This window comes from Gorilla gorilla, chromosome 20 (genome assembly GCF_029281585.2).
Source record: "Gorilla gorilla gorilla isolate KB3781 chromosome 20, NHGRI_mGorGor1-v2.1_pri, whole genome shotgun sequence".
In the NCBI taxonomy this organism is placed as follows: Eukaryota; Metazoa; Chordata; class Mammalia; order Primates; family Hominidae; genus Gorilla; species Gorilla gorilla.
The window spans coordinates 18,614,357-18,629,530 of NC_073244.2; the positions used below are offsets into that span (position 1 = coordinate 18,614,357).

General features: G+C 45.1%; 1 protein-coding gene across 3 annotated transcripts in view; it reads right to left on the bottom strand.

Moving 5' to 3' along the window:
* Positions 1 to 507: 507 nt before the first annotated feature.
* ZNF490 (zinc finger protein 490) overlaps positions 508 to 15,174 on the bottom strand; it is a 34,797-nt gene continuing 20,130 nt past the window's right edge. For all 3 annotated transcript variants that reach the window (XM_004060079.5, XM_063701043.1, XM_055371778.2), the window contains 3 exons: positions 7,927 to 8,053; positions 7,351 to 7,411; positions 508 to 6,222 (listed from right to left, as the gene is read on the bottom strand). In XM_004060079.5, the coding sequence (XP_004060127.4) occupies positions 4,983 to 6,222; positions 7,351 to 7,411; positions 7,927 to 8,053 (1,428 nt within the window). In that variant the 3' untranslated portion in view covers positions 508 to 4,982. The remainder of the gene's footprint in view (positions 6,223 to 7,350; positions 7,412 to 7,926; positions 8,054 to 15,174) is intronic.

Here is a 15,174-nt window from a genome sequence, read left to right on the forward strand (position 1 = left end):
TGCACTCCAGCCTGGGTGACAGAGCGAGACTCCGTATCAAAAAAAAAAAAAAAAAAAAAAAGAAAGGGAAAGCTGACCCATTGCGTGGTGACCAACATCTAGACATCCTGCTGACAGTGCCAACTATTACGGTTGCCTGAAAAGGTGTGCTTCAGAGGTTGACACCGAGGGCTATGTGGTGCACACACACACCGAGAGTATGAAAAGGCTTATTACAAAAATGAGGTCTCAGGGAGAACAATGCAGGGCTCTCAAGCAAGTGTGACACGGCGTGAGAGCAAGGAAGATGGCATTCCTGTCCCTTATGAGTACTGATGCAAAAATCTTGAAATAAATGCCAGCGAAGCATATAAAGCAATATATTCAAAGCATTATGCAATATAACCAAGTGAGATTTGTCCCTGGAATGTAAGGATGGTTCACCATATGGAAATTGATCAGTGGAATACACCACATTAGGAAATGACGGAAAAATGACAGTCTCAATTGATGCAAAAAAGCATGACATAATTCAACACCCATTTATGATTAAAAATCCGCAACAAACAAGGAATATAATTTACTCAAATTGCTACAAGGCATATATGAAAAACTCAATAAAATCTTTGATGGTGAAAAACCATATTTTTAATATCTAATATCAGAAACAAGGATATTTGCTCTCACCAGCTCCATTCAGTGTTAAGGGGGGTGCTCCCAGAGAAATCAGGCAAGAAAATGCAAGCATTCCAGCCGGGCCTGGTGGCTCAAGCCTCTAATCCCAGCACTTTGGGAGGCTGAGGCAGGCGGATTGCAAGGTCAGGAGAGCGAGACCATCCTGGCCAACATGGTGAAACCCCATCTCTACTAAAAATAAAAAAACTAGCTCGGTATGGTGGCACGCGCCTGTAATCCCAGCTACTCAGGAGGCTGAAACAGGAGAATTGCTTGAACCTGGGAGGCAGAGATTGCAGTGAGCCGAGATCATGCCACTGCAGTCCAGCTTGGTGACAGAGCGAGACTGTGTCTCAAAAAAACAAACAAACAAACAAAATAACCAGCCAGGCACAGTGGCTCACGCCTGTAATCCCAACACTTTGGGGAGACCGAGGTGGGTGGATCACAAGGTCAGGAGATTGAGACCATCCTGGTCAACATGGTGAAACCCCATCTCTACTAAAAATACAAAAAAATTTAGCTGGGTGTGGTGGCACGCGCCTATAGTCCCAGCTACTCAGGAGGCTGAGGCAGGAGAATTGCTTGAACCCGAGAAGTGGAGGTTGCAGTGAGCCAAGATTGTGCCACTGCACTCCAGCCTGGCAACAGTGAGAATCCATCTCAAAAAAAAAAAAAAAAAACCTAAAAGCATTCCATATTTAAAAATATAAATATATATACACACAGCCCTCTAGACAAATATACAAAAATCACACACGTTGTCACTGTACATACAGGTGGACAGACACAAATTCACAAACCCACAGGTGTAACAGCCCAGATACTAAAAGATTCTCCCAAATAGAAGGACCCCAGGTGTTCTGATCTCTTCTCCAGGTTTCTCTGGCTCCTCAGGAATAACCACCACAGTGCCTTATATATTCTTGCTTGCTTTCATGTCTTCCAGAATGCCAGGATCAAGGGGACAGAGATATTAGCACAGCTTTGTTGACTACACCTATTAGAGGGAGTCACACAGAGGAAAATACTTACTGAATATTAGGACTCACACAGACACATACACAAAAGGGTTTTACAAAAACATCATCATAGACTCACATATACTTGTCCTTCAAAAAGTGAATGTTCTCACTCCCATTCCTGTAGCAGAGATACCCCTTAGTTCCCCAATACCTATCACAAAAGATGGCTCCTTGAGCCCATTCTGACAGTGAAGGAATCTCAAACTTCCTGACCTCCCACAGTACAATAATCATCTCTCTACAAAAACACAACATGGCAGCTCAAGAATGTGAAAGTAAGGACCTGAAATGGGTTGAGTAATAATGTTCCAACCCCTCATACTACCATAAATGTTCCTGGTGAGAGAAGCGAAGGTGTGTTATCTCCTGGCTCAGCCACCAGGTCCTCCACTGCATCTCCACAGTAGCCGTCACTTCCACTGAGGCCTCATCTGCCAGCAAACCTTGCTCCAGTCAGCCTCTGGACCCTAGTATCTTCACCGTGGTTTTGGATGCTGCCACCTGACCCATCCCTGCTGTTGGGGGAGGGTGGAGGCCAGAGGCCTAAAGAGTTCCGACCTGAGCGACACAAAGATCACTTCTGGGACCCACCCAGGGAGACTGTTGTTACGAGGGTGGATGGTGACCTGGTTTCCCTCAATGCTGCCACCTCCCTTCTAAAACACACTGACTTGCTAAGAAAAGGGGGGCCTGACTCCAACAAACGACAGACCCGACCCCTAGCATGCCTATGCAATTCAGAAAAGGGAGAATTCGGAGGCTCCAGCAAGCAGTTTATTGGGAGTCGAGTTCACCTTGCCTTGTGATGTGAAGCAAGGTAGTTCCATGGCTTGCGAACCCTGACACCAGCACCTCCCATACACAACAGAGCTGGAGCGCTGCAGGGTGGGTCCTTTTCCAAGAAGAGCTAAGTGCTAGTCTTAGTGGGAGGCTAGGAAACCAGTCCTGGAGCAGGATGCATGTGACATGCACTGACGTGAGAAGGCCGGAGCATCATCAGTGCATATGCCGCTGAATATCTCAGGGTAGAATGTGCCAGAAAACAGGGAAAGCAAGTTAGGGGAGGTAAGAATTCTGAGTGTCCTACAGCTAAGACATGGCAGAGTGTGTCTGTGACTCCACTAGCAGTTTTGAGATTATTCTGACTGTGGTGGTTGGTGCAGGGCTGGTAACCACAGGAGAGTGGATGCTGTGTGGTCAAGGGGCGTGTGTCCCATGATACATGTTCTGCTTCTTCAGCCTCTCACCTCAGAGCCACCTGCGGTTGCCACAGAGAAATTCAGATGTGAATGTTTAAACATGTTTCCCAGTAAGTATCCAAAGTGTAGGTTTGAGATGGGAAATGGAGCTGGAGATGACCTCAAAACAGCCCTGGAATAATGCAAGGCTGACAATGTCTGTGAATTAGGATGTGCATAGGCAGATCCCACTTGGGGAGAAACTGTAAGATGCGAACCTTTGTCTTAGAAGTACAGCATTCCCACAGTCTGACCCGAGGACACTGATGGAAACTTAAAAGGCAGATTCTGGGAGTCTTCTCACTTCTCTCCAGTCATGTGTGAGAGCTGAGGGCAGGCACTGCCCTAGAGGGTGTTTCCTAACTTCTGACTGGATGCCACAAAAGGCCTGCCGGGGCCCAAGTCCTTCTTCCCCACTCCTTTAATTCTTCCTACGAAGAATCTCGACAATGGTTGCAGATGTCATTGAAGATGTTCCCATATTGCTTACATTTAAGAAGGCGGCTCTCCAGTGTGGGTGGTTTCATGGTTTTAAAATGAACTGGAGGCTGGGCGCGGTGGCTCACGCCTGTAATCCCAGCACTTTGGGAGGCCGAGGAGGGCGGATCACGAGGTCAGGAGATCAAGACTATCCTGGCTAACACGGTGAAACCTCGTCTCCACTAAAAATACAAAAAATGAGCCGGGCGTGGTGGCGGGTGCCTGTAGTCCCAGCTACTCGGGAGGCTGAGGCAAAAGAATGGCGTGAACCCGGGAGGCGGAGCTTGCAGTGAGCTGAGATCGCGCCACTGCACTCCAGCCTGGGCAAGGACTCCGTCTCAAAAAAAAAAAAAAACTGGGGGCCGGGTGTGGTGGCTCACGCCTGTAATCCCAGCACTTTGGGAGGCCAAGGCAGGTGGATTACCTGAGGTCAGGAGTTCAAGACCAGCCTGGCCAACATGGTGAAACCCCGTCTCTACTAAAAATATAAAAATTAGTTGGGCGTGGTGGCATGTGCCTGTAATGCCAGCTACTAGGGGGCCTGAGGCAGGATTGCTTTGACCTGGGAGGCAGAGGTTGCGCCACTTTCACTCCAGCCTAGGCAACAGAGTAAGACTCCAACTCAAAAAAAAAAAAAAAAAAGAAAGTAAAACGAACACTTTGGGAGGCCAAGGTGGGTGGATCATTTGAGGTCAAGAGTTTAAGATCAGCCTGGTCAACATGGTGAAACACTGTCTCTACCAAAAATACAAAAATTAGCTGGGCATGGTGGTGGGCACTTGTAATCCCAGCTACTTGGAAGGCTGAGGCAGAAGAATTGCTTGAACCCAGGAGGCAGAGGTTACAGTGAGCCAGGATCACGCCACTGCACTCCAGCCTGGGGCAACAGAGTGAGACTCCATCTTGGGGTGCGGGGGGGAAAAAAGGTTGGGTGCTGTGGCTCACGCCTGTAATCCCAGCACTTTGGGAGGCCGAGGCAGGCAGATCACCTGAGGTCAGGAGTTTGAGACCAGCCTGACCAACATGGAGAAACCCCATCTCTACTAAAATTACAAAATTAGCCAGGCGTGGTGGCGCATGCCTGTAATCCCAGCTTCTTGGGAGGCTGCGGCAGGAGAATTGCTTGAATCCGGCAGGCGGAGGTTGCAGTGAGCCGAGATCGCACCACTGCACTCCAGCCTGGGCAACAAGAGCAAAATTACATCTCAAAAAAAAACAAAAACAAAAAACAAACCCCACAAAAGATGGGATGGATATAGAATTTTCTTTATAGTTTCTCTCCAGTATATATTCTCAGGTGTCTTTAAAAGATTACGTGAGGTGAAGGCTTTCCTACACTCCATACATTCATAGAGTTTCCGTCCATGGAGTCCATTCACATATCTGCAATCCCGCAGGAGAGTGGAAGTTCCTCCCCCATTTGTTAAATATTTCATTGCCGCATGAGTCACGTCTTCAAAGTGAATTAGGACAACTGAAGGCTTAATCACACCATTTACATTCCTTGAATTTCTCTCCAGCGTAAGTACTCTCATACATCCAAAAGGAACTAATACAACTGACAGCATTACCACACTTTACTTTCTTAGGGCTTCTGTCTACTATGAGTCCTTTCGTGCACGTGCAAAGACTTTGAGTAACTGAAGGCTTTACCACATTGTCTACACTGAAAGGGTCTTTCTCCAGTATGAATTCTTTTGTGTACTTTCAGGGAATTTAAACAAGTGAAAGCTTTGCCACACTGCTTACACTCACATGGTTTCACTCCAGTGTGACTTCTTTCGTGCCTTCGAAGGTGACTGAAGTAAATGAAGACCCGACCACACTGTTTGCATTCATAGGGTTTCTCTCTAGTATGGGTTCTTTCATGGATTCGAAAGTGAGTGGAATAAAGAAAGGCTTTACCACATTCTTTACATTCGTAAGTTTTCTCGCCAGTGTGAACTCTTTCGTGCAACTGAAGGTAACTTGAAGAATTGAAGGCTTTACCACATTGTTTACATTCATAGGGTTTTTCTCCAAAATGAGTCCTTTCGTGCACTTCACAGGAACTAGATGACTTGAAGGCTTCCCCGCATTTCTTACATGTATAAGGTTGAACTCCGGTGTGGGTTTTCACGTGTTTTCGAAGGCTTGAGTGAGAAAAGAAGGCTCTCCCACATTCCCTACATACAAAAGGTTTCTCTCCAGTATGAGTTTTCTCATGACTCCGTAAGTACGTGGGACAACTGAAGGCTTTCCCACATTGCTTACATTCATAAGGTTTCTCTCCAGTGTGAGTCCTTTCATGGGTTAGAAAAGGCTGGTAATATATAAAGGCTTTTCCACACTGTTTACATTTGTAGGGTTTCTCTCCAGTGTGATTTTTTTCATGGCGCCGAAGAGCAGTGAGATATCTGAATGCCTTCCCACATTCCTTACATTCATAGGGTGTCTCTCCAGTATGAATTCTTATATGGTTTCTAAAGGAAAAGAGAAATGCGAAGGCTTTGCCACATTCCTTACATTCATAGGGTTTCTCTCCAGTGTGAATTCTTTCATGGGTTCGAATACTGGAGCTGCGAGTGAAGGTTTTCCCACATTCTTTACATTTATGTGGCTTCTCTCCATATTCGTGACACTCATTTGGTTTCTGTTCAGTGTGAGATCTCATGTGCCTATTAAGGGAGACCTGATGCATGAAGACTTCCCCACACACACTGCAGTCACATGGTTTTAATCCAGTAGGAGTTTCCAGGTTCGTATTAAGATCAGGAATCTGGCTAGTGCTTTTTCCACATGGACAATCTTCTTTATTTTCACAGAGTGCTTCAACCATAGGACTTCTGTAAAGAATGAGTACCGTATTATTAATAGTTTTGTATTAATGATCTTATATTTATTAGCAAGTACCAGAATTACATTTTAAATATTTTCAGAGAAACTGTATGTTATCTGCCCTGTCTAAATTGTTTTGAAAGCTAATATACTCAATACTCTAGAACAGGCCGTGACCATAGCTATTATCAAAATAGTTTAAAAAAATTATTATTATTATTTTTGAGACGGAGTCTCTCTGTTGCCCAGGCTGGAGTGCAGTGGCGTGATCTCGGCTCACTGCAACCTCCGCCTCCTGGGTTCAAGTGATTCTCCTGCCTCAGCCTCCCAAGTAGCTGGGATTACAGACATGCACCACCATGCCCCGCTAATTTTGCATCTTTTTTAGTAGAGATGGGGTCTCAAACTCCTGACCTCAGGTGATCCGCTCGCCTCAGCCTCCCAAAATGCTGGGATTACAGGCATGAGCCACTGTGCCCGGCCAGGATTTTTAAATGCTGTTTCATAGTGATTTCTTCTCACACCCTGAACATCTATTGCTTTTTTTTTTTTTTCTGTAGAGACAGGTTTTCGCTATGTTGACCAGGCTGGTGTTGAACTCCTGGCTTCAAGCAATTCTCCAGCCTTCACCTACCAAAGGCTGGGATTAGAGGTATTTGCTACCTTACCCAGCCAATGACAGTTTCTGTTGTTTTTTTTTTAGATGGAGTCTCGCTCTGTCACCAGGCTGGAGTGCAGTGCATCGATCTCAGCTCACTGCAACCTCCACCTCCCAGGTTCAAGTGATTCTCCTGCCTCAGCCTCCCGAGTAGCTGGGACTATAGGTGCACGCCACCACGCCCGGCTAATTTTTTGTATTTTTAGTAGAGACAGGGTTTCATCATGTTGGCCAGGATGGTCTCGATCTCCTGATCTCATGATCCACTGGCCTCAGCCTCCCAAAGTGCTGGGATTACAGACATGAGCCACCACGCTTGGCTGCCCATGACAGTTTCAATGAAACACCTTCAGTAAAAATTTTCTAAGAATGAATAAACTTGAAACTCTGCTTATTGTTTTGCTTGCTTGGCTTTTGAAATTTATGAAATACTAAGATTCTCTCAGGGGCTATATAATTATTCGTGAATGCAACTCACCTTATATTTCTTCCCTGGTTTTTGTGTTCATCTTCAATATCCTGGTCTTTCCATTTTTCCCCTAAAATACAAGCCCAAAGAACTCACTATAAATTATTAGAAATTATAGAAAATTATAACACTCTAAGATCCATGATTAGCTATTGATTAGCTATGACCCTGTCTGATCTACTTACTAAAGTATTCTCTTCCCACATTTTTTTTTTTTGAGACAGAGTCTCGCTGTTGCCCAGGCTGGAGTGCAGTAGCGTGGTCTCAGCTCACTGCAACCTTGGCCTCCCGGGTTCAAGCAATTCTCCTGCCTCAGCCTCCCGAGTAGCCAGAATTACAGGCACCTGCCACCAGGCCTGGCTAATTTTTTATTTTTAGTAGAGACAGGGTTTCACCATGTTGGTCAGGCTGGTCTCAGACTCCTGACCTCGTAATCTGCCCACCTCAGCCTCCCAAAGCACTGGGATTACAGGCGCGAGCCACCGTGCCTGGCCCCTTCCCCCATTTTAAACCTTGGAACACAGTTGTTGTGCAAGAAACATCTGTTCCCTCCTTAATTAAGTAGAGAAATTATGTCACCCTTACCTATACAGGCCAGGTTCTTGAAGGTTGCCCGCATCACATCTCTGTAGATATTCCTCTGGCCAGGATCCAGCAAAGCCCACTCCTCCAGGGTGAAGTTCACAGCCACATCCTCAAGGGAGATGGAGTCCTAAAACATCCCCCATGTGTGTTTAGGAGGAGGGGAGAGATTCGCAGTAGTGAGGATCCATTCTCAGAATTCCTGAGAAATTCCATATAATCCTGTAGTCTCGGTTTAGTGGTATAACTTGGTTGTCAGAACTTGACTCTTTCCACACTCACTTCCTCATAAATTTAACACTATCGTGAACATACAAAAATTATTGCTCTCTCTCTCTCTCTCTCTATATATATATATATATATTTTTTTTTTTTTTTTTTTTTGAAACAGAGTCTTGCTCTGTCGCCCAGGCTGGAGTGCAGTGGCGCAATGTCGGCTCACTGAAAGCTCCGCCTCCTGTCTCAGACCATTCTGAGACCATTCTCCTGTCTCAGCCTCCCGAGTAGCTGGGACTACAGGCGCCCACCACCACACCCAGCTAATTTTTTGTATTTTTAGTAGAGACAGGGTTTCACCGTGTTAGTCAGGATGGTCTCGATCTCCTGACCTCGTGATCCGCCCACCTCGGCCTCCCAAAGTGCTGGGATTACAGGCATGAGCCACCGCACCCCGCCATTATTTCTATATTTTAACTGTGATCACTTGAAGCCTTATTGTTCTTTTTATTTTTATTTTTTTTGAGATGGAGTCTTGCTCTGTCGCTCAGGCTGGAGTGCAATGGTGCGATCTTGGCTCACTGCAACCTCCTCCTCCCAGGTTCAAGTGATTATCCTGCCCCAACCTCTCAAGTAGCTGGGACTACAGGCACGTGCCACCACGCCTGGCTAATTTTTTGTATTTTTAGTAGAGACGGGTTTCACCATGTTAGCCAGGATGGTCTTGATCTCCTGACCTCTTGATTCGCCCCCCTCGACCTCCCAAAGTGCTGGGATTACAGGCGTGAGCCACCGCGCCCGGCCACCTTATTGTTCTTTAAATGCAGACCCAAGACCATCTTGGAGATATGAGAGAAATGCTATACAAATGAAACAAATTGTAAGATCATCAATTCCTTGTGAGAAAAACTCTTTCATTTTCTACCTTATTACATACTGTACCACTCAGCATTTCATGAAACTTGGGGTCAAATCTGGATGAGATTTTAATAAATGAATATACCCTTTAGACTATAAGCTGCACATCTCCCATTGAGGATGAAAAACTGTGTATTTTTCTTTTTCATAAACAACACGAGAGATCAGGAAGTCTGTGAAAAGCCAGAAGTCACTGGCCATGTTGCCCTGAAGGATCTCGGGCCATCAGAACCATGCAAATCCAGGTGGCTGAATGAAAATATTCTTCTGCATTAGTATTAATTTCAACGTGTTTGTGTAATATTTATCATAGGTTCAGTTTTTCCTTTCTGTCTCATTTCATGGGTCTAGGAGGTTATTGGAAAGAAAGCACAGCAACTTGGGCCTCTATAAAACCCCTGTACTCATGAAGGTTTATTACTCGCATGCTTGAGCTCTCAGGCAAAGCTGTGTAACTCTCAAGCACTTGTGAAATGGCTTCAGAGAGCAAGAAAAGGAGCCTGGCTGGGGATTTTTACTGACATTAGGGAGTGGGCTAGTGTGAGTTCAAGCATACAGGTGGAGGCTGATGTGAATTGGCTCTGTCGCCAGCACCAAATGAGGGTGACCCAGGCTTTCTTCCTACCACATCCATATGTGGGGTACACAGTGGAAACTGAGGAATGAGGTTTTAAAGCTGTGAGCAGTCAAAGGCCAGGCGGGGTGTCTCACGCCTATAATCCCAGCACTTTGGGAGGCAGAGGTGGGCAGATCACTTGAGGTCGGGAGTCCAACCACTAAACCTCCAGCCCTTTTTCTCTCCCCCGACTTTGGGGGCTAGGGCTAGAGGAAGATCAAGACTGGGTGTCTTTCGGGACATCAATCCCCACCCTGAAGTTAAGTAGGCATTCCTTCCAGTAGTCATTTATTTACAACAAGAGAGGGTCCATTACCCTTATCACTCATGAAATTCCAAGAGATTTAGGAACTCTGTACTAGGAACCACACACAAAGACCAAACAAATGTCTTTCTTATCATAGCAAAGAACATCATGGCTCGGGGCACAGGCTCACCAGAAGACAGATGATTCATAGGATTATATCATGTTTCCACTCCAGCCACTGGTAACAGTGTGACATTAGAGTTTTGTTTTTATTTTGAGACCCAGTCTCGCTCTGTCACCCAGGCTGGAGTGCAGTGGTGCAATCTTGGCTCACTGCAACCCCTGCCTCCAGCATTCAAGCAATTCTCCTGCCTCAGCCAACAGAGTAGCTGGGATTACAGGCATGCACAACCACACCCAGCTAATTTTTGTATTTTTAGTAGAGACAGGGTGTTTCTTCATGTTGGCCAGGATGGTGTCGAACTCCTACCTCAAGTAATTTGCCTGCCTCGGCCTCCCAAAATGCTAGGATTACAGGAATGAGTCACCACTCCTGGCCTGAGTTTTTGTTTTAAAACAGTAGAACAGGCCAGGTGTGGTGGCTCATGCCTGTAATCCCAGCACTTTGGGAGGCAGGGGGCGGGCAGATCACTTGACGTCAGGAGTTTGAGACCAGCCTGGCCAACATAGCAAAACCCCATCTCTACTAAAAATACAAAAATTTGCCGGGTGTGGTGGGCACCTGTAATCTCCACTACTTGGGAGGCTGAGGGAGGAGAATCGCTTAAACCCGGGAGGCAGAGGTTGCAGTGAGCCAAGATCGTGCCCCTGCACTCCAGCCTGGGCGACAGAGCGAAACTCCACCTCAAAAAATAAAATAAAATAAAATAAAACAGTAGAATACAATGAAACAATATTGTATTTCTTTCTGCATGTTTCACAATTGAGGAAATCTCTAGAGAACCCCAAAATTGACAACACAGAAAACCAGGGACACCAAAGGCAATTTTATCTGACACCTACAGCTACTGAAAATAGTAAACACAGCCTCAAATCAACAGGATAAACCTAAACCCTCACATTTAAAGCCTGTTTACCTCAGTTCCTTTTCAACACCATGCCCAGATCTCAAAAAAAATTACAAGATATATTAAAAGACTTAGACGGTTTGAAGAGAGAGTGCAGGCACCAGAACCAGACTGAGATATAAAAGAGATGCTGGAATTATCAGACCAGAAATTTATTTCTTTTCTTTTTTTTTTGAGACAGAGTCTTACTCTGTTGCCTAGGCTGGATTGCAGTGACACAATCTCAGCTCACTGATACTGTCATAGTGGATAAAAAAGAACACCTGGCCAGGCGTGGCTCACACCTGTAATCCCAGCACTTTGGGAGGCCGAGGCAGGAGGACCTCTTGAGGTCAGGAGTTCAAGACCAGCCTGACCAACATGGAGAAACCCTGTCTCTACTAAAAATACAAAATTAGTCAGGTGCAGTGGCACATGCCTGTAATCCCAGCTACTCAGGAGGCAGGAGAATCACTTGAACTTGGGAGGCAGAGGTTGCAGTGAGGCGAGATTGCGCCATGGCTCTCCAGCCTGGGCAACAAGAATAAAACTCCATCTCAAAAAAAAAAAAGAAAAAGAAAAAAGAATACCTAATATATGTTGTCTGCAAGAAATTCGCTTTTTTTTTTTTTTTTTTTTTTACTTTCTTTTGTTTTTTAGAGACAGGGCCGTGCTCTGTCACCCAGGCTGGAGTGCAGTTGTGGGATGACAGATGACTATAACCTCAAACTCCTGGGCTCAAAGGACTCTCACCTCAGCCTCTGAGTAGCTGGAACTACAGGTGTGCACTACCATCCCTTGATAATTTTGTTTCTTTTTATAGAGATGGGGTCTCACTATGTTGCCCAGGCTTGTCTCACACTCCTGGCCTCCAGCAATCATCCTGCCTCCAGCAATCATCCTGCCTCAGCCTCCCAAAATGCTGGGATTACAGGTGCGAGCCACCATACCTAGGCCAACAAATCCACTTTAAATATATCACAAAGATTGGGGGGAGGGGGGAGGGATAGCATTAGGAGATATACCTAATGTAAATGACAAGTTAATGGGTACAGCACACCAACATGGCACATGTATACATATGTAACAAACCTGCACGTTGTGCACATGTACCCTAGAACTTAAAGTATAATAATAAAAAGTAATAATAAATAAATATATCACAAAGATATATTAAAAATAAAGGAATAGAGAAAGATATACTATGCTAACACTAATTATTATTATTATTATTTTGAGACAAAGTCTCACTCTGCCACCCAGGCTGGAGTGCAGTGACGCAATCTTGGCTCACTGCAACCTCCACCTCCCGGGTTCAAGCGATTCTCCTGCCTCAGTCTCCTGAGTAGCTGGGATTACAGGCGCACACTACCACACCCAGCTAATTTTTTTTTTTTTTTTTTTTTTGAGTCGAAGTTTCGCTCTTGTTGCCCAGGCTGGAGTGCGATGGCGCAATCTCGGCTCGCTACAACCTCCGCCTCCCAGGTTCAAGCGATTCTTCTGCCTCAGCCTCCTGAGTAGCTGGAATTGCAGGCACCTGCCACCACGCCTGGCTAATTTTTGTATTTTTAGTAGAGACAGGGTTTCACCATGTTGGCCAGGCTGGTCTCAAACTCCTGACCTCAGGCGATCCGCCTGCCTCCCAAAGTGCTGAGATTACAAGCGTGAGCCACCATGCCTGGTCAATTTTTATATTTTTAGTAGAGATAGGGTTTCACCACGTTGGTTAGGCTGGTCGCAAACTCCTGACCTCGTGATGTGCCCGCCTTGGCCTCCCTAAGTGCTGGGATTACAAGCATGAACCACCATGCCCGGCCAACACTAATTTTTTAAAAGCTGGCACAGCCTTATTAATTTCAGAAAAAGCTGACTTCATAGCATGAAAATATCAGTGATAGAGGGCATTACATACTGACAAAGGGGTCAATTCACCAAGAAGACAAGGCAATCCTTACTGCGTATGTACATAACCACAGAGTGGCAAGATATATGAGGGGAAAACTAATACAACTGCAGGAAGAAATACATGAATTCACTGGTACAGCTGTATATTTCAATAACCCCCAGCGTTAATTTAGAGATCCAGCAGGCAGAAATCAGGCAGGACATAATTAAATTGAACAGCACCATCAAAACAACTGGACTTAATTGAAATCCAGAATAATTCATTCAGTAACAGCAGAATATACATTCTTCTCAAGTTCACATGGAATATATTCACCAAGATATCTCACATTCTGGTAAATAAAATACTTCCTAGCAAATTTAAAAGACTAGAGAATACAAAACATGTTCTCAGATCCAGAATTGCTAACAGAAAGATAGCTTGAAAACCCACAAATATTTGGATATTAAATCCTGAACTTCTAAATAATGCATGGATGAGAAAAGTCTCGAGATATTAAAAATTATTTTGAATTAAATAAAAATAGAACTTATCAAAACACGTAGAATGCAGCAAAAGGAGTGCCTGGCTGAAATGTATATGATTGAACACATATAACATATACCACCAAAGAATGATCTGTAATCAATAATCTCAGTGTCTAACTTAAGAAACTAATAACAGGCCAGGTATGGTGGCTCACGCCTGTAATCCCAGCGCTTTGGGAGGCTAAGTCAGGCAGATCACCTGAGGTCAGGACTTCAAGACCAGCCTGGCCAACATGGTGAAACCCCATCTCTACAAATACAAAATTACAAAAATACTCTCTAATGTACTCTAAAATACAAAAATTAGCCAGGCATGGTGGCACAGGCCTATAATCCCAGCTACTTGGGAGGCTGAGGCAGGAGAATCACTTGAACCCAGGAGGCAGAGGTTGCAGTGAGCCCAGATCGCGCCATCACACTGCAGCCTGGGTGACAGAGCGAGACTCTGTCTCGAAAAAAATAAAATAGAGAAAAACCAACAAAACCAAAAGGTGGTCTTGTGAAAATATCAATAACTGAAAAATGTCTCCTCAAGCTAGCTAACAACAAAAAGACAAAGATTATTAATATGACGAAAGGGGGAAAATGAAGAAGCACTTGACAAAATTGAACATCTATTTATGATAGCAAACTAGGAATAGAAGGGAATTTCTTTTTTTTTTTTTTTTTTTTTTTGAGACAGGTCTCACTAAATTGCCCAGGCTGGAGTATATTGGCTATTCAGAGGCGCCGTCATAGTGCTACAGCCTCAAACTGGTGGGCTCCAGCAATCTTCTTGCCTTGGCCTCCCAAGCAGCAAAGACTACAGGTGCATGCCACTGCATCGGGCAAGAGGAACTTCTTGAGAAACTACATACAAGAAACCTGCAGTTAACATCACGCTTAATGTGAAAAACTAGATGTTTTCCCAGTAATATGAGGAACAAGGTAAGAAAGACCCTTCTCACACTCTCACCATTTATTTATTTATTTATTTATTTATTTAGTGAGAGAGTCTCACTCTGTCACCCAGGCTGGAGTGCACTGGCACGATCTCGGCTCGCTGCGATCTCCGCCTCCTGGGTTCAAGCAATTCTCCTGCCTCAGCCTCCGGAGTAGCTGGGATTACAGGCATGTGCCACCACGCCCCGCTAATTTTTTTGTATTTTTAGTAGAGACGGGGTTTCACCATATTGACCAGGCTGGTCTGGAACTCCTGACCTTGTGATACGCCCATCTCGGCCTCCCAAAGTGCTGGGATTACAGGCATGAGCCACCATGCCTGGCCTTTTGTTTTTTTTCTTTGAGATGGAGTTTCGCTCTGTTGCCCAGGCTGGAGTGCACTGGTGCCATCTCAGCTCACTGTAACCACCTCCACCTCCTGGGTTCAAGAGATTTTCCTGCCTCAGCCTCCTGAGTAGCTGGGATTACAGGTGCACCCAACCATGTCCAGCTAATTTGTGTATTTTTAGTAGAGATGGGGTTTCACCATGTTGGCCAGGCTGGTCCTGAACTCTTGACCTCAATGATCCCCCCAACCCCTGCCTCGGCCTCCTAAAGTGCTGGATTACAGGCATGAGCCACCGTGCCTGGCCCCTCTCACCATTTCTATTCAACATTGTACAACAGTGAAACTAAGAAAAAGAAAAAGAAATAAAAGATATACCAACTGGGAAGGAAGAACTAAAGCTGTCTATCTGCATATGACATGATTGTGTATGTAGAGAATTTCAAAAATCTACAACAAAGAAAATTCCTGGAACCAATAAGAGCAA